Source organism: Triturus cristatus, chromosome 10, assembly GCF_964204655.1.
Source record: "Triturus cristatus chromosome 10, aTriCri1.1, whole genome shotgun sequence".
Lineage (NCBI taxonomy): Eukaryota > Metazoa > Chordata > Amphibia > Caudata > Salamandridae > Triturus > Triturus cristatus.
In genome coordinates, this window is record NC_140593.1 from 550,495,797 (window position 1) to 550,522,792 (window position 26,996).

A 26,996-nucleotide genomic window follows, 5' to 3' on the forward strand; every position below is an offset into this window, starting at 1 on the left:
CAGCAACACAGGGGGTAGATCTTTTTTTCTCCCAAGGCCTGCCCTGTCTTGCCTGCAATTTGGAGGACAGTATCCCTTATCGGAGCCACAGGGTCCAAACCCCTGTACACTGCGTTGATTTACCATTGCCAAGACTTGCTAGGTCTGCACTCCAGAGACCTTCGGCCTATAAGATGCTTCAGCATCTCATCCCTCGAAGAACAGTGCCCTCCCAGCATCTCCGGCATCATGGGGCTCGAACTTTGGTGTGCTGCCTGAGATCATTTTGCGACTCCTGTGCCTTCAGCCTGTGGGTCCTCCCGAGGGTCTTCTTCTGCTTCGGTGGGCTCCCCTGCTTACTCAGGGCCTGCTCTGAATCTCTTGCACATGGTGAGTCCCTTGGACCTTGCTAGTCCCAACAATTGCATCTTTTTGTCTGCCACGCCAGTTGCGGCTACCAAGGCTTGTTAGTGCTCCCGCCAGCCACCGGCCACCTAGACACCAACATCCAATGTGGGGCAGCTCACATATGGCTCTTGGTCTTCCACAGCGTTACCTGGTCCCCACAGCTGCAGCGAACAGGTACTATTGAACTCCTCTGAACTTCTCGACAAGGGTGGGCATTGTTCTTCCATGCCTCCTGGTCACCTTCGAGTGGCATAGACTCAGTCCCCTCTGCTTGCAGGTTCTCCTCTTCAAGAATCCACCCTTGGATTCTACCAGACATCTTCACAGACTTTTTCAGAGGCATTTCTTCCCAAGTCTCTCATTGCCCTCTACCAGACTCCAACATCACCTCATCCATATGCACCCGTCTTCCCTGGTGCAGGTATTCTGGTTCCTGGCACATCCGTGGGTGGGGTGGCTCCCCAACCTTCTGTCCCCCAAAGGGGCTCCTCGAGGTCACCTGGAAGGGGTCTTTTTTCTTTAAAACTGCAACCACAACTTCTTTATTGACTTCCATTGGACACGCAGCTGTGTTCCCACTCTGCACACAGCCTGCATGGGGTTCCTGGGTACTTACCTTGGGTGGTTCCGGGTTTCCCAAGCTCCTCTGAGTCCTTTAGTCCAAGTCCCGTTCTTCTTTGCAGTTTGCATTCCACTTCTTTAGTATATGGTTTGGTCTCCCCCTGGAGACCAGTGTATATTTGTGCTATTTACCTGATTTCTTTGAAGTATTCTTATGTGTAGTATTGATATTTCTGGATTGGAGATATACCAAGTGACAGTGATTGTGTTGTGTAATAAATATACTTATTGTTATATAAACACTGTGTGGTCCTTTCTTTAATCTACACTATTGATTAACTGTGGTAAAATAAGCTGCTTTACACTCCTTCAAGATGGGCCTGAAGGCTGCTCTGCACAACTAGCACTAGGAGAAATGTTAAGGTTATCAAAGACCACTAAAATCACCATAAGAGTTGCCTGGATCAGTTCAAGGTGCATCCCTCCTTTAAGTGTGCACCATATACTAAGCCAGCCTCCGACATGGGTCATCTGTGTACATTAGCCCAAAAGTCGTCAAACCATTCTGATTTGTTACTATGAGATTTCATTCATCTCTCCCTCCAAGAAAAATGCATCACTACCTTCCACTCCATTAAACAATGAACATTTTTCTTTACATGATTCCATCTTTGACATCGCAGATGAGGCACTGGAACCACAGTTCTCCAAACTGCCCTCTAAGCTTCCTTCACCCGAGGAACTGAGGTGAAACAAGTAGGCAAAACGTCACAATAAATCAAAAGGGTTCCATATCTTCTCAAAGTCCAATGTCAGTCAATTTCCGGTGGAAGGAACAAAGAAATGGATAAAGCCAGGCAAAAGAGGAGAAGGATTACTTACAATTGTAGCATACGTTCAGATACAATCAACTATCCAGGACTGTGGGAAAGATATGTCTACTTCTTACAAACTGCAATCCAAAATTGAGTGTATCAAAGAAAAACATACTTGAATATCCCAAACAGAATCTTAGCCCAAATTCGTATGTATTCATCCCTGATCTACCTCCGTCATATATTTGGGCCTTGTTCCAGAAATATCAACTGCCCAACTTCCTCAAGATGTTCTTTAATATGATATATTATTAATGAATTCTTCAATAACAATCCTTGAGTTGATTAATGTCTTCTCAGATGATATTACTCCTTTAACCCCTTCAGTGCCCGCCCCTTTCCCCGCCCTGTGCCGCGCCTTTCATTAGCGGGCGGGGTCTATGACGAGCTGGACTCGTCATGGGCACAGCGCAACCGCGGCCCATGACGAGTCCAGCTCGTCATGGGCACTGAAGGGGTTAACTTGATCAAAGATAAATAATACAGTACATTTAATTCCTGGGCCATACTCTCTATTTCCTCATGATGTAAAGCTCGTAAGACTAATGCTGTCGATCAGTCCCAAAAGACCTCTAAGGTGGAATTTGTTAATAATTTGGGGCCTGATTTAGAGCTCAGCTGACGGGTTACTCCATCACAAATGTGACGGATATATATCCTGTTGGCTGTATACAAGTGTCATTGGATTTAATGCACTTATAATATGTCAAACAGAAAACCCGTCACGTTTGTGGCAGAGTAACCGATCCGCCGAACTCCAAATCAGGCTCTTGGTTCCTTCTCTAATTTCTTTTACACACAGATATTCTATGAGCTACGGCAGTGTTTCCCAAACTGGGGTCCGAGGACCCTCAGGGGTCCGTGGCACATTCCCAGGGGGTCCGCAGGTAGCAGTTTTAAAAGCACTGCAATTATCCTTGTAAAATTAGCAGTTTTCGAGCAACTATAAAAGTGTCAAGAAAATGCCAGTGATTAATGTACCTGCTGGAGAGATCAGTTTTGTCTAGTGGCAGCTTTGACTTATCTAATGTGACACATAGGGTTAATATACCTACTGCAAAGAACGTGTACCATGCATTTTAAAAAACAGTATTTTATGTGCGTAGGTCAGTGGGCTACAAATTTTGTCACAGAGAATCTTTTGTCACTGTGCAATTCATAAGGGACAATCGTAATCTTGTCAAAGAGCTGCTTGCAAACTGCACGGTACAAGTTAGTAACTTATTCCCAGTCTATCATTATCCTGATGCTGCTATGTTCCCACTTCCTGCACATGAACAATTTTGTAATGCCTTTTTGTCACTTCTATGTGTGCTGCCTAATACAGCACACATGGAAGTTACAAAACGTCATTTTTATTAAAGATTGTTTATGTGCAGGAAGGGTCACCATCCTGAACATAAACAATCAAAGTTGTTTTGCTTTTTCCGTTGGTAAAAGCAAAAACGAGGAGAAATAAGGCATTTCTCCAAGTTAAGACCAGGTTTTTCATGGTCTTAATTCTGGTGCTGTCTCCTATTTAAGCTGACCTTGTAAATAGAGGGCAGCGTCAAAATCAATGGGTGTTGGAGTGAAACGCCCACTACAACTCCCACTGCCCACCTTTTTCACGCTAAGCATTGCGTGAAAGGGGTCTTTATATACAAGGCAGCGTTAAGCCACAATAAGTGGCTTAACGCTGCCTTGTAAATAAGGCAAAGCCCCTATTGCCACAGGAACATCGCAAAAAGTGACGTTCCCATGGCGATAGGGACTTGTAAAAATGCCCCTAAAATCCTTAGTAATTTGAGTATTTGTTTTGTGTGCACATGTTTGTTTATTTTTTACGAATTATTGTTTTAATATTTGAAAATTTAATTCTACAAATTGCTTGGGGGTCCCCGGCTTCCAGTGGTGACTCAATGGGGGTCCTTAGGAGTCAAAAGTTTGGGACCCACTGAGCTACGGAATTTATTTATTGCCTGTTAATTATAGTAAATCTGCTGGACCCTGTACAAGTAGAGCACCTTGAGGGAGGCCCACTTAATGAGTTCAACTCATAAGATCTCATCCTTCCAACCCTCTCAACCTATTACTCTACTGTGCCATATAACATACGGATTGACTGTGGTTCAGATAGCTAAGTAGTAAGTCAGATCCACTCACAGAACATTTGTCTGTCACATCAAAATGAGGTAGACGATTGATGGTCGTGATATTGGTGTCATGTTGAGGGCTAAAGCTTTTCATGCATAAAGAAAAATTAAATGGAAAAAACATTTATTCCCTGCTGATAGGCTAATTATTTAGGTAAAACCTCCTTTAACCCTGACAGATCGACATTAAACAGAAAGGGGGCATCACGCATCCCTAATGTAGTTCATCCTATGTACTGGCCACCCACATCCTACCAATTTGCTCTCCTGTTCAAAAACTTTTGTATACTCAGGTTAGTGACCCTACTCAGTACTCATTTGCAACAAAGCAGAGAGGTATCCTAGTTAAAAGCAACTGGAAGTCTACAAAGCAGACAATTAACTGCTCAGTTTCTGTAGGAATTGACTTTCTGGCTCTATTATATAAAGATAAATCCTGAATAGTGACCAACACCAGGAAGAGTCTTGTCTAAGCCAAGAGCACTGTATTTGCAGGTTCAGCTAGTCTACCCGATAGTTTAATCCAAGCTTAGTAAAGGCATGGGCAGAAGGGTCCAGTGATGTAATAAATGTATACATTGTTGGAACTTGTTATTCACCTTAATCTACATCAATACAATGCTCGTTAAATCAGCTTTCCATTGACACCCTATGCGATCTCAAATGTCAACTATTCAATTTACATTTAAAGGCAAATTGGCGTAGATTTAAGCTCAATCAGTAAAACAAACAAACCAATGCATCATTTGTCTCCATGGGTTTGATATGACTCGTGCTGCTAAGGGACTCTGCATTTATGTTTCTGCCTTTTGACTATTGTGCTTCATTCATTCCAGCAGTTGAAAAGGAAAAGATTTCTCTAGTCAATTTTCTGCCTGCTAATGTGCTCTGTTAAGTTCATGGGCCAGTTTGCAGAAAGTGACCCGGGGTGCAACGGGCAGGTGCACCTGGTTTGTGCTGCCCTGGGGCACTTTGGAATTACAGAAGGAGCTACAAAAGCTTGTGCAGCCCCTTCTGTAATTCTGATAGCGCTGGCACACATGTAGCGCAAGAGCTATCAGAGGGCGTTCCCTCATTTGCATGGGGGCATGGTACCCTGCAAATGAGGGAATCACTTTGCCACCTAAAACCTGCGCTGTATTAGGAAGTGGGTGCAGAGCCACATATGGCTTTAGGAGGTGCACTGAAAGTGTGCTACAAAAAGATGGCACACTTTCAGTGCACCTCCTAATAGCAGCTCTCTGGAGGGGGGAAAGGGAGTCAATGGACCCCACAGACATCACCTTGTAGGTGGGTGTAGTACTCACTGCACTCCCCTGCAATGGGGTTTCTAAACCCTGTTGAAAGTGCAGGCAGGTGGTGCCTGCACTGTGAAACATAGATCGGCTTTGAAGCAGCAACTCCGTGTTTCACTTTAATGTGCTGCCCCTAGGGCAGCACGACTACGCAGATTTTCTGAGGGCAGCATATTTACCATAATAGGCCGCACTTTCCATGTTTGTGCCCAGCACAACTGTTTTAAGCTGCGCCGTGGTGCAAACTGAAAAAGTGGCCCTTATGGTAATATGGACCCATGTGTATCAAAAACTCTACACAGTGGCGGGTGGTGACATATAGATGTGGAAGGGTGCCACAGCAAAGTGGATGTTTTAACCCACTGACAGGCACTGTGATAAATGCCTTTAGTCTTGATGCTACAGCTCTCAATCATGGCTCGTTAAGAATATTTTTTTTATAATGACCTATGATTGAGAGTTCTGAACTTGAGGCCGAAGACAGTGCGAGTTTCTCACAATGCCTTACAGTGGGTCAAAAAAGTAAATAATATTTACTTACTTACTCAGGCATCCTCTGTGTTCTCTTCGGAAGTCCCAATACAGGTCTCACAGCTTCAGCAACTCCCCTCTACCACCCCAGATGCAGATCTCATGCTGCTGATAATATTAAGCAACATGAGAGCAGAGCCAGGAATGGCTGGAGTGGGCTGGTTCAGTGCTCCTTTAGGCACTGGGGAGCTGTGCCTTCTCTCAACTTAGCTGCCTAAAGTGTGCTTATCAGGCTGGCCTTCTCAAGTCAGCCGGCCAAAGTGACATGCGCACTTTAAACAGGAGTGGGCACCACTCCCCCGCTGCAGCCAATCAGCAGCAAGCAATGGCCCAGCCACTTCTTGACACGTGGATCAGGATGAAAGCAGCAATGAAAAAATAAAATGGTAATAAATTCACCTTATTATCATTTTATTTTTCACCTCTACTACTTTTGCAGCAGGGGGTGACGTTCCTCCACTCAAATGGACAAACCGCTTAATTTCTACAATGTGTGATTAGGTGATCCAAAATTAGACTACAGACCAGATGTACAAAGCCTTTTTTTGGTCGCTATGCTTGGAGTCAGCATTTGCAACCAGAATACTGCTTTTAGCACTGTACTAAACTACCAAAATGGTTTTAAAAATGGATAAGTATTTGTAAGGTAAGTGTCCCATCCAAATAAAGATTCTCATCTATGTATATCAATGGTTTATTGTCAAAATAGTGGTCACAAACAAATGAAAAGTTACCAACCCACAAGTTGAGTGGTAATCCATTTGTAAAAAGAGAAGGGGATACTTTTGGAACCACTTACCCTTTGTAAATTAAAATAAAAAGTTTCTCTGGTGGTAGCCAGTGGTCCACGGGACCACTACAATAGACTAAAACAAACAAATAAAGTAAACTTTTCTTTTTAAACACAGCCTGGTTCCCTTTAAGGAAAACAAGTTGCAGTTAAAAAAAATACTTAATTGAAATGCAATCGCAGACGGTAGTCTCGCGGACCTCAGAAGGTCACCATCTCTGTGATGAGGTCCAATCATAGTGAGTCGGTATTTGTGACCACCTCAATGATGTGGATGAGAAAGGTTGGATTCAAACCCACCACTATCTGGATTTTTAGTAAGTAGGTTGGTTCTTAAAAATATTTTCTAAGTGCAAAAATACTGGTCATAGTTTGCGACCTGTATTTTGAGACCAAATATTCGTACATCTGACCCAGCATTCCTACTTGGGGACAAGGGATTGGACCCTTTATTAAAAGTATGTCTGTGGCACACAATCACATGTGAAAGCTTTAATCTTAGAAAAACAATGTTCTCCTCAACTCAAGTGTTTGCTCATATTCCTCTCCTCTGTTTTGCATTTGTTATGACTGTAAATAATCTGTGATCCAATTTTCACAAACGTTACCCCACATGAATACAAACCTTGGGCTTTAAGACTTTGAAATCCTTTCGCCTATTTTCAGCCTGGTAGGTGAGGCCAAACCCAAAAGCATCTCCTGTTAACAAAACCCCTCATTACAGATAATAGAACAGTAGCCGAGCGAATAATCAAATTTGCTGCAACAAAGGATCTCAGAGCCGGGCCCACCACTGATCACGGTGTCCGTGCGCGCCACTTGTAGTGACATCCTGCATGTGTCTCTGGCATCTTTCTGATTGGGGTCACTCTTACAGTAAACTAATTTTGTGACTGGCTTCCCAGGCTGCCGCGTTGCTTGCCTGGGCATGCGCAAGCTTTGGCGGTTTACTGTGCAAATATCATTTTTTGCATCATTCATGCAAGCCCGCGAGACCCGTGTTGATTAGCAAACAGATTTGAAAGAATGGAAGAGGCACGGGTCCGCTGAGAGGACATGCTGACGTGGAAATTAAATATTGGATTTGTCATTGGAGAAAAGGAACTTATCTCAGAAGACATTTGAAATCATGGCACAAAACTGCTTATTTTGCAGAATCCATCAATATTTACAATTTCTGATTGCAACCATGTTCATTTAAATTTGCTAAGCAGTGGCTCGCACTTCGTATTTTATGCTTGTTTTTTGTTGGAGAAGAATGGCGTGACTTACGAGGAAAATTTTGAGAATCTTAAAACAGATACAAAGAGCTTAAGAAATCCATTGCTAAGAAGAGGGTAGGGGCATCAAGTTGGACTAAATTAGCGATCAGTTCCCATTGCTATTACCAGCTTCCAGTGGACCAATTTTAGATATTATCAAATATTCTGCATCAGAATTGTCACCAATTGAGAACATTGCATAGCGTTTCAGCAAAGAGTCAAATACCTATAAAAGCATCGATAGTCAACTATACCGCAGTGTGTTTGGTAACAAAGGACTTGGGTGACTACCTCAACGCAAAGAATTAGAAAATGCAACTGCATTTTTTTAATACGTTTTTAATAAATTAAAAATCGTTGGACCCGTGTAGACATGATAAGAGAAGGGCGGGCATTTGTGACTCTGTACTGCTCTCAAATATGTGACTTGATAGAGACACGCAAAAAACAGCATGATAACTAAATAATTTTTTTTTTACATCTGGCACAAAGACACAATAAAGCAAATAGAACCAACACTATGGGAAAGGGACATCTAAGTAATGAAATGAAAGGAACAGGGCACAAACACCAGGATGTTGACAGCTAATAGTGGGTGCATTTATTGCGATATCTGTCTAGAAAACAACTGCACAGGCCCAGCAACGGACAACCGAACACTCAGCTCAACGTAAAGCGACAAAAATTCTGGTTGCCTACCAATGCATACACAGAGCACACTCCAAAGATCTTCACACGGATCAATCTATCTCATTTCGCTTTCATTACAAGGATGGTGAAGCATTGGTAAACTAGGCAGCTAACAAATTCTCTACTATTGAAAAGCAGTCAAAAACAATCAATTTACCATACTCCTCAGATTGAAGGAAATCCCATAAAAAGTAAGAAAGGGCACCTAACTAATGGTGGAAAGTGCTATACATAGGCTTATAAGATAACATAATAGATTCCCCATCTTTGCATGTGCATGTAAAACAATAATAAGTAGTGTTTAAGGAACAAAACACATGGTTATGACATTTGCATTTTGCCAGTAAGGATCATTCTGTTTAGAACTGATCAGATCATCGACCCAGTGCAGAAGTACACCTTTGCTGGGTTTTAATGAGCAAAGATGCTCCAATGCTATCTGGACAGATTTGACTTTTTTTTTTTTTTTTTATAATTCGCTGATAAGCAATTTCTTGGGCTGTGAGCTATCTTGCCATTGGAGTCAAAACGTGGAAACGCTTCGGCCATTTGGAGTTGCTTACTGTGTGTTCCTACAAGCCCATGGGGAAGCACTTAACTTGATGGGTATAACATGCATAGGACATAATGAGCGGAGTCTGGCACTCCAAAAGTAAAATATGAACAACCAGTGGGTAATGCATTAAAAATACTGACTGGGACACGGAAAAAACAAGAATCTGAACAATCAGCAGTAAGTTAAAAATACAACTGAACCTCAGCACAACAATATGTAGAGCAGGGATAAGGAAACGTGTTGTTATAATGGAATGGAGCAATTATTGCAATATAAAAACAAAGGCTCAGAAGAGAGATGGATTACTTCTGTTGCCAGAACCCCAAGATGGCATTCCAGGTTGTCATTCACAAAAAAGTGTCATTTCTTTTGTTTATTGCATGGCGGTAATAAGTCATATTATGTTTATAGACATAACTTTTTTTAAATTCAACCGCAGTAAGAGAAATTACATTTTCTTTGGGAGCTTGTGACACAAAAGAGTAGAACAAATATTGTAACTTTATGTTGTCAGTGTTTTATACGTTATTCTTTTCATTTAAAAGTTTCTGGTTTACAGGAACCTCTTGCTTGCAGCAATGAGAGTTGTAACAGCTTTTCCGAAAGAAATGCTGAGCTGACAAAAGGAGCTAATTGTATGATACACTGCTTAGTTTAGTTTATTCAGTTGAAATAAAAACTCAATGAACAAATGGCATTACAGCAGGTAAGTCGACTAATGCGAAATGAAGATCTGCTAATAAAACTAAGTGACTCGGGCCCTATTACCAGTTGGCCAACAAAATGGGGAGGTCAAATTGGGCACACTATTATCATTACGACTCGTACAATTACTGACGCCTGCGCGCCTGGGTGGCACCTACATAGGTGATCAAGGGCATCATAACCGTCACCGTCGATGTTACTCTGAGCCAAATGGAGCAATCCGACGGCACGCGAAAGGGGTACTGCTCACGCAGAAATTTCCGGATCCAGCCTGATGCCTGGGAAATTCTAAGGCTAAGGAATCTGCAGCTAGAAGTCTCTATCAGATACGTGGTTCCTCGAGTTGTCATGCCATTTGCCTCATGGTTTTAAAGAATTCTACAAAAATTCTGTTCAAATTTTCACCTTCTATTGGTAGGTGGAAAGTGTGAGCAGATGTTCAGGTGATCTGAACAGGTGCAATTCGTCATACAATTAAACTTGTAACCCGCTCAGGGATTGATTCTACAAAAAAATCTTCAGAATTACCGCTCTGCACATCCTATAATGAGGGCTAAAACCAATACCCAGGTAAAATGACAAAAAAGAACATACAACGTTCAGTAAAGGCTCTGGTTACATTAGTTCTTTGACTGAAGGCTAAAGTAGTCAATGCTATTTACTATGAAAAAGTAGCAAATCGTGTAATGTATTAGGGCATTGGGGATATAGGAAAATGAAACAGTAGTGATAACAAGAATCATATACATTTTGGAAGAGTAGGCAGACAGTTCAATGGTCTTTACTTGGATTGTACAAACACATATATGTTTAAATAATGTTCATATTTTCCTTGTTTGAATATGCAGTCTGCAGTTGCAGTCTGCTTACTTTTCAGTCTGAATTATAATTTAAACATGGCTTTGAATGAAATACAGGAAAGTGAAAAAGTATGTGCTGTTTGATGATTCTGCATCAGATTTGGCAGACACGAGACTCATCCGGATATGGTTGGTCAGTTGAAATTTCGCACAGATACATCATGGGAGGACAAACATTAACGTCGATGAAAAGGAGATCCCTATATTGACTCCCATGGGAGATTTTACTCTCTGCTGCAGATAAAGTGCTAAACAGAATTAGATCACACTTGGTGTGGTGATAGATCTTTAATTTATTTAATTGTATTGGACCTTATTTAAGATTGTACCTTGGTATAAACTATTTAATTCATTATGTGCTTCTCATAAGAAGGGTTAGTTGGGCTTTGAAGTGGTAATCTTTTTTAAATTTGAACAGTTAACTCTATTTACAGATTTGGATCTGCAAAGGATCTGATGATAAAAAATATGGAAACAAATTAATCTGATTGGACAATTGAGTATTATTTCCCATTGATCATTTCGGTATCTGCGGATGACAGATCAGAGTGATCTGATTGGTTAGCCATGTCAGCGAAACAGATGCTGGACTGACATCAAGGTGCTCAAGCAGTTCACAGATATTTCAGGATCTCTTGATGAATAAAATAATTTGGGCGGGGGGGGGGGGTAGGAGCCTGTGGAGAATACCCCTTCCAACGTTGGGATGAAGGGAATTCACAATTGGGCAGATCCAGCAAAATAAAAATAAAAATATTTCACTGATCTAAATGGGGTACCACTGATTCCACAGATCTGTAGAGGTCCTCCAGATCCCTGAAACCACAGCCGAGACTACCTTAGATTTGCAAAGATCATGGGAAATATTTAAATTAAAATAAATAGGAAGCTCTCAGCATCCATAGGAACACTGAACGCAAATGGACTGGGCACAGGATTTTTGAGAAAACAATACCTGGCTCCCAGAGCACGCTGGGCATCGTCAAAGGCCATGTGCAGATGGTTCTGGTAGCAAGAGGCTTGATGCTGTGCATAGATCCAAAAGACTATGGCCTTTGTTCTTGTGCTGTAGGTATTTACATTGGCCAGAGGCCAAGCTATATGATTAAAATCGTCATAAATCACTGTAACAACTTGAAATTAATCTAATACTGAATGGAAGTTTCAGATTTAGATGAAAACAATGAAAACCATAATAAACACTAGTAAGAAAGTAAGGAAGGAAAAAGTGGATAGAGTGAGCTTGGGGTAGGATTACCAAATTCCAAACTACATGCTACACTACTATGCTTTCCCTTCATAAACCATTGCTTTCAGACATCAGTACAATTTGTTCAATCGAAGTACCCCAAGACAGCAAATCCCAGAATGTATCAAAAGCTCTGACGGATGACTGAATCATCTGACCACCCTAGGTAGGAGGGGGAAAGCAGTGTTATAATAATAAACAATATAACATGGCCTACAAAATGAGTAATTTATCAAATGATCCAGAAGCATGCTGTCCTTTCTTAAAGCACTTACGCCTCTAAAGGCATGTTGCAACCGAGTCCAATTCAATCAGGTTAGACATGCCTCACTCCACTGTTCATTTTTTTGTAATCAGGAAAGTGATATGCAATGAACTGGGGGGAATTTGGAAATTTACACACAGGTATTACTGCTCAGAGCAGAGTCAGTGAGCTTACAAGTGTACCAGGGCATCTCCCCATTTGAGACTAATCCTGCAGAAAGTCTCACCCTACTAAATGGGCATGCAGACCCCTGCTCATGGCAACAAACTTTGAGAAAAGATTGGTGCGCCTTGTACACGCTTAAGAGGAGGGGTTATAAATCAACGGAGGTGAAGGAATATAAATCATTATCAACAAAGAGTATTCATAAACGACTGAGGAGGAAAAGTTGCATCTGCCTCCTCTGGGTTAGTACACGGAAAATATCACAATGATTTTCCACTTCTGGCAACACATTTGATTTGTTTTTATTTTCTTTTGATCGAGAAGGAAGAACATCAGCTTAATTGCCGTGCCGGCATTTTTTGGGATATTAAACAATCATTTAACAAGACTCCATATAGCTGGGCCCCTACAAATGGGTCCGATCCCTAAACATTCCAGATATCATCACACAGTCACTAGTAGTCATCTACATTATGACTTTATGTACCCGGTGGGGTCTAACACGCTTTGTGTCAAGTTTATTATGTTTTGCTCTGCATGTTGGCAGGGGTTACAGTTTCATATATATGGGGGTACTTTGGAGTTATTGGATAATCAGTGTGTATACAGCGGGCCACGGCCCTTTATGTACCCGGAAAAACCTAATAAAATATGTTTTAAAAACAATCATTTCAAGGGTACACTTACTTCTAACAGATATTGAGACAGGAAACCCTTCTGTTTGACAAGGTGCCCCAGCTGTAACTAAGCTTGTTCCTCTTGACCATCTCACAGATCCAGTAAGTAGGAAAATGGCCTTGCACAGTATAAGCACACTAAGGGTGCAAAATATATCTTGAGATCCCCTTCTCTATTTTATGCTGGAGTATTTTCAATATCTAAATGTTTGTGGAAAAAATGCATTTCTTCTAAGATATACACTCTGCTGACGTTGGCGACACCAAGCGAGAAGTCTGCAGGCGAGTTGGGGTGGGAGGATGAGTTGGGCTGTACTCTCACAGACAAGGAATGGAACGACGTGTTGTGCCGAACTCATAGTATGTGGTGGGCTGTGCTGCCGGCAAGAAAACCATGATAAAGATAGTCTCATACTGGTATTTCACTCCAGTCCAAGTACATAACTGGTATGCCAAAAGAACAGACGAGTGTTGGAGAGAATGCAACAGTACAGGGCAATTGCTTCACCTTCTCTGGAACTGCCCCAACTTAACTCACTACTGGAGGTGTCCTAGCTGACATTGATATGAAGTGCAAGGTACAAGCACTGCAGTTTTTCAGCATACGCAGTGCTTGGCTTTCTTAATAGATAAACATACTTAGTACGCTCAATAAAGGACAGACAGATAGCTCTCACACAGTGTGCGACATAACAGATAATCTTTTCCCTCTGGTGTACCGGCAAAATCCTAGAGCATAAAGGCTACCTGTACCAGATATGGGATCTATTGGGCATGGGGAAATTAACAGTCCCTTATCCTTAAACACTATGAAGGGGATTTCTAGGATAAGTTCAGGTGAGAGCATGAGGCCTCATGTATGTGCACGAAATGCAAGCAGGGATATGCACACAGCCCTGACCAAGGCCCCAGACCCGTTTGGGCTCTTGGTGTGGGCTGAAACATGTTGGCATTGAAAATAAGGGTCAATTGAGAAATTAAAGTTCAATCTAATCTCTATCATTTTTTTTATCCATACCCCCAGTATCCAACAAATAAATAATATTTTTGGATATACTGTGAGATATTTTTTACCTTTCCCCTTTCATCTGGATCCCTGCAATATCCAGTAAGATATTATCTAAGAAGGCTCATCCTCTTGGTTGAGCCACCCTTGTGGTACCATCATACCAGGGTGTGGATAGACGCTGATGATGAAGCACGTCACGACTAAGTGAGTGAGGTGTCTATTCCACTAATTTGGGATACCTCGGTAGGATGGCGAAGTAGTGTTCTTATTGGGCTACACCCTTTCCTCTTTACTTTTGCCCAGTTGCATTCTGCCCATTGTTTACCATTAGCTTTGTGGTATGCAACTCACATTTCCTTGCTTTCGATTTGCTGACTCAGCTTGAGTTTGTCCCTTCCCTTGCCCAAACCTTGTTTACTGTATCCTTTTGAGATCTCTTTTTCTGTAAACAAGGCTTTAAATCGGTTTCTTATCTTTTTTGCATTTAAACACAAAGGTCAGGTTCCGTCTTCCGAGGGAGCATGGTAAATATTTTTTATTCTGTGACTTCAAAGTGAGAGCGTTCCTAGCAAAGCAAGAGGAATGCAGATTTCTCTCCCCATGTAGCCCACTCATGCCCCTCCTATGCTCCAGTTTATGAGGTTATAACATAACCCTTAAAACAGGCCTGCAGGGAAGAGGTACATGCACATTCTGTGGCAACAAATATTGACATAGAGGTTATTCTATCCAAGCACTTTTGGCTTTTGCTTAATATGACCCTCTAGTGAAAGTCTATTGATCTTTCTGTTTAGAGTCAGTGAGTCCGAGTACCAAACCTTTTTAATAATAACACGCATTAGCAAGCCAAAAGGTGTAGTCTACACAACTACACTTAATAGCCTCAGTATGTGAAACATGTGCAGTAGCACCATGCCATAATAACCTAGGCAACACAGATTACTGCTTTCCATCAAACTTCAAACAATAGCGTGGAAACCAACTCCATTATTTTACACTACAGCCTTAAACATCCTGTCTATGTCAAAACATAGCTTTTACACTATTTGATGGATATTGTTTGTGTTGTCAACAATGAAGTAGGTGAGCATGTTCCACTGAAACAATAGCCTACCACCAGGCTCGGCTTTAGCACTGTTGGTGTCTGATGCGACACTCTACGCCACTTCACTCTATGCCTCTCTACTCTACTCTACTCTACTCTGCACCATTCTACTCTATGCCAGTGCACTCTACCCCACTCTACGATGCACCAGTGCACTCTTTGCCACTCCACTCTGCTCTGCACCACTTCACTCAATGCCGCTTTACTCTGCAACACTAAACTCTATGTCAATACACTGTATGCCACTACTCTATGCCACTGCACTCTATTCTGCAACCTTCTACTCTATAACACTGCACTCTATGCCACTCTACTCTATGCCACTGCACTCTACATCTATGTACTCTATGTGCACACAACTCTACTTAATGCCACTGCACTCTACATCACTCTACTCTACACCACTGCATTGTACGCCACTCTACTCTACACCTCTGCACCACTCCACTTTACCCTGCACCACTCCACTCTGCGCCACTTGACTCTACTCTGAAACAATCTACTCTACGCCACTGCACTCTACTCTGCACCCCTTTACTCTATGCCACTGCACTCTGCACCATTCTTCTCAATGCCACTGCACTCTGTCAATGCACTCTACACCACTTTACTCAAAATCAATGCACTCTGCACCACTGTACTTTATGCCACTTCACTCTAGGCCACATTACGACATTCCACTCTATGACACTACACTCTACGATACTTCACTCTATGACGTTCTAATCCATTAAACTCTACTCCACTCTATGACACTCAACTCCAGTCTACAACACTGTACTCCACTCTATGGCGTTCCACTCTATGAGAATCTGCTCTGCTTTACACCACTCTACTCTACAACACTCTACGCAACACCCTCTACTCCACTTCACTCTGCTCTACACCACTCCACTATACTCTACAACACTAAACTCTACAACACTCTACTCCACTCTATGGCGTTCTACTCTATGAGAATCTGCTCTGCTGTACACCACTCTACTCTACAACACTCTACGCAACACCCTCTACTCCACTTCACTCTGCTCTACACCACTCCACTATACTCTACAACACTAAACTCTTCAACACTCTACTCCACTCCATGGCGTTCTACTCTATGAGAATCTGCTCTGCTGTACACCACTCTACTCTACACCACTCTACGCAACACCCTCTACTCCACTTCACTCTGCTCTACACCACTCCACTATACTCTACAACACTAAACTCTACAACACTCTACTCCACTCTATGGCGTTCCACTCTATGAGAATCTGCTCTGCTGTACACCACTCTACTCTACAACACTCTACGCAACACCCTCTACTCCACTTCTCTCTGCTCTACACCACTCCACAACACTCTCCATGACATTGTCCTCCACTCTGACACTCTAATCCACGAATCTCTACTCCATTCTACACCCATCCAATCTACGACACTCTACTTCCTCCATTACACTAAAAACCACTCCATGACACTCCACTTCACTGCACTCCATGCCACTCAACTCTACACCACTCTAAGCCACTCCCCACCACTCCATAAACCACCACTCTAATCCACTTTACGACATGACACGACACTCCACACCACTCTCTTTTACCCTTTTTAACATTTAGCCAAGCTAAACACCAACCACGCTGATTTTGAACATGACTATAACATGTTGGCAAAGCCAATCGCTCTTGTATAGGCAAGACCTATTGACTTTGTCAGTGCTTGTTTAAAGAAAGAAAACAAGCGAGTTTCACAATCCACAAAGCTTCAAAGGTTTTGAACAAAATGCATGAAGTCACAAGTCATTCACAGTCACAACTTCGCACAGCTCTACCAAACAAAATGTAATACTGTAATTGCATTAGAAACGAAAAATGTTCATATATTCATCAAGACATCCAACACGGGAACAAATAGAAAATTACCACATACTAAGACAAAACGTGATAGAAAATCAGGAGAAAAAAAACCAAACTTAAATTCTAACCCATTTGGATACATGTACTGCTAAATGAAATTCAGTATTTTCCAGGAAGCAAACCCGATGCTCATGTTTGTCAAGTGAGAGTTAATCACTCCCAGAGATGTGGAAGGTCTTCAAATAATTGGAACATATGTATTCTCTGAACAGAATCCAGAACAATGGCCGGAGTGCTGGAGATGACAGGTGCCGCACAGGAAGGTACCATCAGATGGATGGGGGTGGCCTTGGAGAGGCAGTGCACGACCTCAGTCCCATTACTCTGTAGGCCAAAGGTTCAGGACAGGGCTAGCATTGACAGGAGCTGTGGTTGTTTCAATTTCAAAGTTAATGGATGTTTATTGATTCTATCGTGCTATTTTAGGATACTCCATATTTGAACTTATGTGCTCGTTGTGTACCGGGTCAGTGTGTTTTGCGCCTTGTAGTAATGGAGTCTGCAGGAAATAACATGTTGGACAGCCGCCATGTCTTTCAGGATATATTCTGATTGTTTGAGGTCGATGGAGAGCTCTCATGTTAAGTGGACTCTTTGTGGTTGATGTTCATGGTCCTTTCCTGCTGACACCACAGCAGATGCTCCACAGGCCTGATCTGACCCAAGCTCAAAGAACTTCTGATAGCACCAAATTACATACTGGTAGTCAATTCTCAAACAAAGGAGTCATAAAACAAGACCAAAAGGACTTACCCTCCATGGCGTTGGTGAGGACGCTACATGCACTAACTGCTCTGGGCCTCTGGAACGCTTCTCCGTCAAAGTAGTCCATGGATAGGCGTGGCATTAGCCATTGCTTCCTGCTGGTGCTCTCATTGTCGGAGGCAGTCGTCTATATGTGGGTTTTAAAAAAATGAAAAAATGAAAAATCTTTAGTTCATTAGTTTTAATGCCGTCTTTAACTATGGAGATCAGAACAACATGTTTCGACCATTTTTAGGACAGATATTTTTGAGACATTGTGTGGGATACTGTGTCAGGGCCATAGGCACATGATATCCAGCACAAGAGATACTACAGGCGATTATGCAATGTTATGTTACATTATGTTATATAACATTGTGCTGCTTACCATTATTAATTATCAAGAATATTTCTCAAAAACTGCACCACTTTGCCATCTTTCTCCAGATGTGCTCCCTTGCAACACATCAAGCAAAAGCGATGGGCGAAATCCAACCCTGTTTTCTGTAGCATGAATACTGATATTTTAACGCGTTCTACACATTTGTGTCCCCATGCAAATTTGAACTGTAAGTGCAGCACCCCTTTTGGAGTATTCTGGTAATGCGGCATTGCAGAGAAAACGGCAAAGGCAGTGCAGACATTTCCACCGTACTTACTAAATAAGCAGGGGCGTAGATTCAGGGAGGGTGTTTGGAGGTGTAACACCCCCTCTAATAAATATATTTCCTCATAAACAGTTGTGTACAGATGGTCTCAGTCGGGTTTTGTGAGATGTCAGTAGGATTTCACCAGGGATGTGTACATACGTACGGACAAAAATGCACACACATACTAGGTGCTCAAAATATTCAAAATATAGTGCTTTCTCTCCTAGTACTCCTACCACGCCGCATTCCTCTCCATTTCCATAGATCGGGGCTCAGATGGGGACTGGCGGCCTGGGCATGTTCCCCACTAGACTGTGTAATGCAGCCTGGTTGGGAACATGCTGAGTGGGCATGACTGTTTGTCCGTTCCCAGATGGCCAACCAAGCAGTCATTTGCACAAACCACTCCTCCCCTGTGCCTCCAGCCCCATCCCGCCCGACCCTAAACCAGCCCCGAACCTGAGAAATAATAAAATTATAATAACCATGGTATATCATTTTATTTTTCCAGGTCAAAGAACAGTTGGGCGACGCTCCTCTGTCTTAGCGGAGGAACTGCCCCTGCTGATTGTAAAGCTCACATTGCCTCCCGCCTCAAGCCGTTGATGTGTGGAGCAGAATGCTAAGTCAATAGATTTTAATGCGGACAGAAGGTAGAGAATGGGAAGACATATAATAATAATAATTTCAGATTTGTAAAACACGACTTACCACCCCTAAGGGTATCCAGGCACCGGGAGATTAAGTGAGCTATTACTGAGAGTCACATGATGTTGAGCTGAACTGCTGCCGTCACCAGGGATCAAACCGTGAGCCCCGCACTCCAGAGTCATTCACTATGGCCACTGCGCCACACCTCTCCGAAGATCTGCATCGTGGATCAAGAGGCACTGACCCAGGAAAGCCAGAGTCACAGTTGTTGAGTTTTATTGAAGAAGAAATAGAACTGCCAGTCTTCCGAGAGGTTAGTCCAGTAGCAGTCCGTGGAGGGAGTTCCGTGGGGCGGTGAGGCGGGGCGGGGAGGGACAGAGGGGGAAATGTAAACACCGGAATATTCAACGGACCGCTACTGGGTTAGTCAGAGGGTTGTGGTGGGGATCTCGGAATTTTACTAGGCACAAGTCTTTGGAAAAATCGGGGACCTTCCCCCATTTTTCTGGTCAGGTGGTCCAGATAGCGATTTATAATTACAGAGTTTTCTAGTGCCTGGCTTGGGACTGGGGTTGCAGTATTATTGCACATATTTGTGAGGCAAGGACATAGATTTGTGTTCTGTAAAGTGAGTGGACAGGGCTCCAGAGATCAAGCAGTACCATTCAAAGCTTTGCTAATCCTACAACTGCAGGGTGCTAGGAAATCCCCAAGTATGTGTTTATGATTTGTAGACTAATAAAAACGTGTTCCAGCTTGTTAAATGAAGCTTTGGAAATGTACTGTAAGTTGGTAATGCAGCGACAGGCCTGCAAATGACAGGAGAGAAGCAATTGAAAACGAAAGAGAGGATACAGGTGGGCTTAAACATGATGCAAATAATAAAGAATCAGGAATTTCTCTAGGCCTCGGTGTCGCTAAAACTCTCACAGACGGATGCACTGATTGGTGTGCCAGTTGTATATGATGTATTACATCTTATTCTACCAACTATATATACAAAGATCCTATAGAAAGATTCTGCAGATTTCCTCGAAGTCACATTTCAACAGGAAACAGGCTTCCTGACTTCCGTTTGGCTGATCAAACACAGCAATAGTTAGGGTGCAGAGGGCCCTTCAGGCCTCTGGGTCTCAGCGCACCTTCTGCTCCATTGATAGCTGCACCCATGAAAGCCACATGACTGGTGTGTGTTTATGAGAACGCACCCAAGATGAAGTAGCAGCTGTGCCCACCGCGATAAAGCAGTGGTTGTTTTCCCCCACGAAGCTGTTGCAGTGGCATAACAAAGATCCCCGCAGCCCCTGGGGGGGGGGGGGGGGTCCCCTCAGCACAGTACCCTGACCTGAGAGGTCCTAAGTGAGTGGGGGGGGGTTTCTCCATTTTGCAGGTGGGGGAGGGGTTTCAAGTTTCGTTACGCCACTGGGCTGTCGTGTAAAGTACGCAGCGTCATTGATGTGAGGCAGGTCCTCCCGCCATCTGGAGCGCGCGACAGCTTCATGCGGTCTGACGGCCTTAAAGAGTAGCCTTTCAAGTAAACCACAAGGCGGCACGAAGGTTTAACTTTCAATTAATTTTCGAGGAAATTCAGCTGGTGAGATTCGTATTGAGCATGGGGCTAGGGGAGCCCTGTCTGCTGTCAAAAGAAGTCCCATGCCAAAAAGTAACATTTCGGATAATTTATTATATTTTAGATATGAAAAGAAACGGGTGAGATAATGTTGCCAGATGGCTTGGGATAGAGCAGGTGTTCCCTCGTAATGAGGTTTTAGGCTGCAGTGGCGGTGCGCTCTGATATTCTATTCTGTGGTGAAGGAAGGAATGTAGCAACGCCATTTGCTCATTAGGCGGCGCAGGGATACGTCTCGCTGTCCCTCTGTGACGTAATTGTTCCAATGGGGGCCTAGCATTCCCCATCGGCATGGGCTCTCGGTGAAAGAAAAATACATTAGATCAGCACAAATCATAGCACGCTGGAGGTGGCAAAATGTACCCCGGAGCCTGCCTCAAACATGAGGGGAATAACGACCCCTTCCTCCTTACACTCACCACCAATGACAGAAGAAATTGCTTTGGGTATCACAATAAGATGCCGTCCTGCGCACGCCTAGATCAGAGCCCTTTGTTGTTTTTAGCAAAGATTATTGGTGAATGTGAAGGCAGTACGGCCATTCTAGCTCCCATCTGAATAACGTCTGTCTTGGATGTTTCTGTGTCACACAGGGAGAAACTGACCTCCTGGAAGGACTCTAGGGGACTGTACCCTTAAGTACTGAGTACAAGAATATAGCGGCCCACTAATATCAAGACAAAATAGCAAGGGACGAAATATCGAAAGGTAAATCCATGGAAGGAAGCAGTGCTTAATTTCAGCAGGTGGTTTTGTTGCTCAGCACCTGCACTTAAATGTCACCACTGATCCTTGTGACAGTCTGCCACAAGGTGGCGATGTCCGACTATTTTAGAGATTACCATAAAAGGCAATTATTAATTCAATATACATTAAAAATTACCATTACCTGCCACCCAAGCCATTTTTATAGGAGTGACGATGGTTAGTAGTTGTGTTGTTACTATCAATGGCAGGATGACAGGGGCAATGTGTGGTGGAAACTGCTGTGGCCTCCTGACGACAGCCCTACCACTTATTTATTTTTCAAATTAAGCACTGGAAGAAAGTACAGATTTACCATTCTTAAATCCACATTTATGTATCTCGACAATAGATGTATATCTTCAAGGTACAAAGACAAAGATTTAGGTATATAAAATCTATACATACCTGTCAATATTATGTCCCTCAATATTTAGCCCATCATATTAGTGTCCCCAAATATTCTGGACTTGATATTCAGGTACCACTCGAAGGGCACCATTAGGAGGTCCGCGTTACCTCGGTGGGGAGATACCAAAACCAGAATTTATGATACTTCTTGGTATCTGCCTGTGAATGGGGAATAAAAGCTGGCCCTGGATCTACTAGGTACAATCACACATTTTCCTCATTCTAGGGGAAATAGCAGGCCCAAACCCACAGCCATTTATCACTTGCTTGGGGGTGGTAGTAAAATGAAAATCTTCAGTTGAAGAGACCTTCATGTGCTCCCCCCATGCTGAAGGGTGAGAATAGGTGGGGCCAGGCTCAGTAGCCACTTGCAGTTCCTGTAACACTGCGGATGTTTCTGGGTCCGGAGTTCCAGGCCTGGAATGATTGGGTTCGGTGGGTGTGGACCTGATAATTCCATGCCCATGAAATCAGCAAACAAACAATGAGGCGTAGGTGTAGTTAAACCACGTCACAGAGTGTGATAAGACATTGGGCTTCATCCACTGAAAAAGTTAGAGAACCAGCATTGCACACTAGCCAGGATCTGCAGTTTTGCCATTACTAAGGAGCTACATGCTAAAAGTACCAATGCCACCAATAAGAGAGGAAGGCACTAAATAAAAAACATGGGTGTCCAATGTAGATCTATGAGGGCTGGAGTCGCTAGAGACTTTAAGTATCTAGTGTAAAGTTGGCTCAATGAGTTAGCATGCACCTCTGATATCTGCTCTGAGCTACACTCATTTGACTTCTGGCAAGACCAACTCAGCTTGCCATGTTTCCAAGGTCAATAAATTAAGTAAGTGCCAGTATTTGAGCAATAGTAAATATGCTACTGACTGTGTATTTAGGCTCCCTTTTAGACTCATTGTGTACATTTATCTTCTGTAGTTATCTTGAAAACCTGGCAAGGACTGCCCTTCATGGAAATATGTTGGAAACCTCTGACATAAAACAACATAAATAACTATGGACTCTATTTTCCAAAGTGCTCTTGTATGAGATAAAAGGTTTCCTAGGAGATGCACTTAGATAAACTGAGCTATCCCTCTACTCTATGCGTTCCAGGCAAGTGGTGTGTACATAGAAGCGCAATGCTATGCCACTGTCTGAAAGCCAACTCCTGCCTTTGATATGGGGCCAGAGAGTTCCCAGAATAAGAATTCACTCCCTGACAGCATACTCTCTCTGGAGAACAGAAGGTCTTCAAGACAATTGTACCCCACAAAAACCACATCGATGCACTGCACCCCTGAGATGGTCGATAAACAGCAGCCCCATGCTTTGGGAAGGATCGGCTCATAAGAATGTGCTGGGCAATAGAAAACAAAAAGAATTACATACGATTTCCCTAAATATTTCAGATCACTTAGTTAGACACCAGTGATAATCGGTTAACAAAGTACAATGGCCGGTAACATACCAAAAATCATCTTATTTGTAATGTCATCATCAAGAGTGCATTGTAAAATTACTAAATGAAACTGTTGCAGACAAGATTCAGAAGATTAGCTATTACTCCTTCTACAGCCAGTTCCCATTGCAAAACTCAGACAATTTCCATTAAAGTTTTCTCCAGAAAATGCATTATGAGAAAAGGTTGACTCACAGCCTACTGGATAAATATTGGGATCAGAACTATGTCCAAGTTTCTAACATATACTATTTCACAATTGTTTAACATACATAGTTAATCATTTAAATTTCAATATCTAATCTAGGATCTGAGGCCATATCAGTTACAGCAACTTTCTGTCATTTTTACAAGGTACCTTATTTCTTTGTTGCAGTAACTTTACATAAACGTTTAGGTGGTCTAGCACACCCTCAGGCACTAATTTTCAGAAGATACTGAAATGTGTCTAAAACAAAAGACACACATCTTCAAGAGGGGCCATGGGCATTTCTTTTTGTATAATTTCTGATAATGCAAGACCACACTGAAAGTATTCATTTGACACATGCAAAAACATCAGTGTGCCTACTTCGCCAAACCACAATTCTTATATTTTGGAATATAATAATAGTATTTGTAAGGAGTAATGCCCCTCATTCAGAACTGTCATCCATAATGTTCTTGAATTTATTAAATGCTATACACACCACTGGCAGTTACTAAGGTGCTTCTCAGTGGCCACAAGATATAAGGTATTCCTTCCAATGTCATCCCCTATAGCCCATAAACACACAGACAGACTGGAAATCTTCCACACATTTCCACCCATCATTCTATTTTTCCTCATTGTGAACTCCCTGAAGCCCTTTTAGGAATGTTTGAGTACATTGGAATGCTTCTTCCCCATAGATGGTGGCTGTTAATTTCATGTTTGTAGCTTCTGCGGGTAACCCTCCCTTTGAAACAGCCCACAAACAACATTCAATCCAACCTTCATGTACCAAAGAGATGACACTCCATGATCCAATCTGATGTATCTCCACTGTCATCATCTCTACAAACGGGGTCCTAGATTGTGTATGTAGGCAGGTCCGGGGTTATAGGTCGGGTTTACTAGATATCCCCACTACACCGCGGAGATAAATTGTCCTATCATACAGGACCCTCTCCTCCAAAGCTCCTTCTCGTGAGCCCCCTGTCCTTTATCACGAGCATGTCTTCTCTCCTTAAGACCTTGAGGGCAACCTGCTTGACTCCAGCCGCGGCACGTGATAGTAAGAGCGGTGAGGCCGGGTGGGGGGAAATTTCGACGGACGATGACGAGTGAAAATTAAATAAATTAACATTTTCCCTCGTCATTTTCTGTCAAACCCCCACCCCACCAGGCCTCACCGCTCTTGCCTGCACAGGCCGCGGCTGCTTGACTCACCCAACTATTGATTACTGTCATTGTCTGTGCTAGAGGTCACAATAGCTGGCCTGGCAAGGAGACAGGAAAGTAGCATTACTTTTCTCATCCCTGTTAAGATTTTGGTTATGGGATGAGTCTGTTTCCTCATCTCTAGTGGATAGGAGTTTCGTTCATCTCTATTCTCTTCCTCATCTTTGACTGTGCTCTCACCATCTGCTCTAATTTCTTACCTTCCACAGCACATAACATTTTGTCTTGAACTGATATTTTAGGGCCCTGCCTTGGGACGAATGACAAATTAAGTTTCAGAGAGATCTGGGGCAGCCCGCCGAAATAAAGCTGCTGCCGAAACATGGATCTATTTAAAAAATATATATATATGTAGCCATATTTGGATTTTATTCCATGGATTCAAAGCATACATTTGTCTTCAGTCAGAGGGAAGTGTACAAAGGCATAAAAGATAATTCTACCAAACCCCCACCAAGTCATGCACAGCACGCCCTCCCAAACAGCACAGACTTTACAGCTAGTCATGCTCTCTGGTGTCCAGCACACTGAGGTACACAATCTCCAGAAGTGATGCAAAGGCACATACGAATTACCAGTAGAACTCAGCCCAATTGGGATATAAAATGTGTACTTTCCAGATGTGTATGTACATTTCTTACATAAAAAAAATCTACCTAACTATCCCAAGCCACAAATGATGTTTCCAAAAGACGAACTGTATTATTATAAGCATGTTTCCTTTATAATGTTGCATTTGAGCAACGCGTGGCAATGAATAAAACATTTAAAGGATATCTGAAAGTGAGAGTCACTTAGACAATACCTGAGTGTGAAAGATAAGAAGGCTTTCTCCCCTGTGGAGAAAAGCACGTACATGGAGGCCTCATTAATATTCAGTAGCTGGATGCCCCAGTGGGCATATGATCCGCGGCTTTCACCCGAGCCTAACTCACTGCCTATTTCTAGACAATAGATGTATGTTTGGATTTAGGGCCCCATTATGAGTGGTAAAGTAATTCCAATGAAGCCGATAGCTCCTGTTCCCAAACCCTTTAGAATAACAGTTTCTGCAATTTTACAGCGGACCTAGAAAGTTTCAGCAGGTGACTCTTCTGCTGAAAGCAGCCGAAATCCCTGGGTCAAATTCCATGGGAGGATGAGTGATTACAGGGAGATTCAAACCTGAAATTACAGATCCCCGCCGGGCTCCCCTGGTAATCAGCGGATCTTTAACGCGCCACTTTAGCGTCTTAAGCGGTGAGTCTCAGGGCAGTTGTGTTACACCAAACCTTTTAAATATCGCCTATGGCTCCTGTGACTTTCCTTGGAGCATTTGTCTCTAACAGCAGCTCGAGAATACAATTGCAATAAAATAGCATGAAGGAGCTGTGGGGGTGGGGGGTGGAGGGGACAATACGACAAGAGTGCGTGAAAGGAAAGGTGGGGGGAAGGATGGAGGAAAAGAATGGATGGATGTAGAGATGGAAGGATCGAGAGACATATGCAGGGTGCATGATGGGTGCATGGACAGTAAAAGGGATGTGGATATTGATGATGGAAAGGATGGCTCAGGAGAAGGAAGAAAGTTTTTATAGAAAGATGGATGATTGAAAGGCCGGATGATACAAAGATGGATGGATGAATCAGTGGATGTAGACATGTATGGATGAATGATTTAAAGAAGAAAGGGGGGGATGGGTGGCTTAACAGAAGGAAGAATGGATGCAAAGAAGGAAGTATGAATAATCGTTGATGACCAAATTTATTGAGAATTTAAGTATAAAAGACGCCATTTGGAACCACTGTTTTCAGAACCTCCCCAGGGGAGCAGCCGAATGAGGGCCATACTTGCTCGCCTTACTGGCTCACTCACTGCTCTTTGGGATACGATTGAAACTGGGGGTAGTATATTTTTCTGGCTACTCCCTTGCTGGTAACCACCATTAATTCCCCTCCCTCTATGGGAGGCAGAATTAACAGTGCAAATCCGAGGCACTCATAATGGGTTCCTCTTACCAGTGATCAAAAAATCTTAACTTTTGAAGCTAAGTGCAGTGTCCTGGCCTTTTCTATTATTTTTCTTCACAAAACATGCTGTGTGTGGAAATTTGAATACATATTTTTGTTGTGAGTTCTAGCTCTCCTTGTGGTTGTAATGACTGTGGGTACTTCAATCTATAGATAGCTTGTGCAGGATTTTGAGGAACCAAAATATCCGGTGCCATCTTTTGATGGACGACTCTTGGCATTCCCCAAGGAAAACATGTCGTGATTTGATGTAGTG

At 42.8% G+C, this 26,996-nt stretch overlaps 1 protein-coding gene across 6 annotated transcripts in view; it reads right to left on the reverse strand.

The window, feature by feature from the left end:
- Positions 1 to 26,996, reverse strand: part of LOC146789704 (sodium channel protein type 5 subunit alpha-like) — a 975,168-nt gene that overhangs the window by 496,072 nt on the left and 452,100 nt on the right. For all 6 annotated transcript variants that reach the window (XM_085632035.1, XM_085632032.1, XM_085632036.1 and 3 more), the window contains exon 13: positions 17,775 to 17,913. In XM_085632035.1, the coding sequence (XP_085488161.1) occupies positions 17,775 to 17,913 (139 nt within the window). The remainder of the gene's footprint in view (positions 1 to 17,774; positions 17,914 to 26,996) is intronic.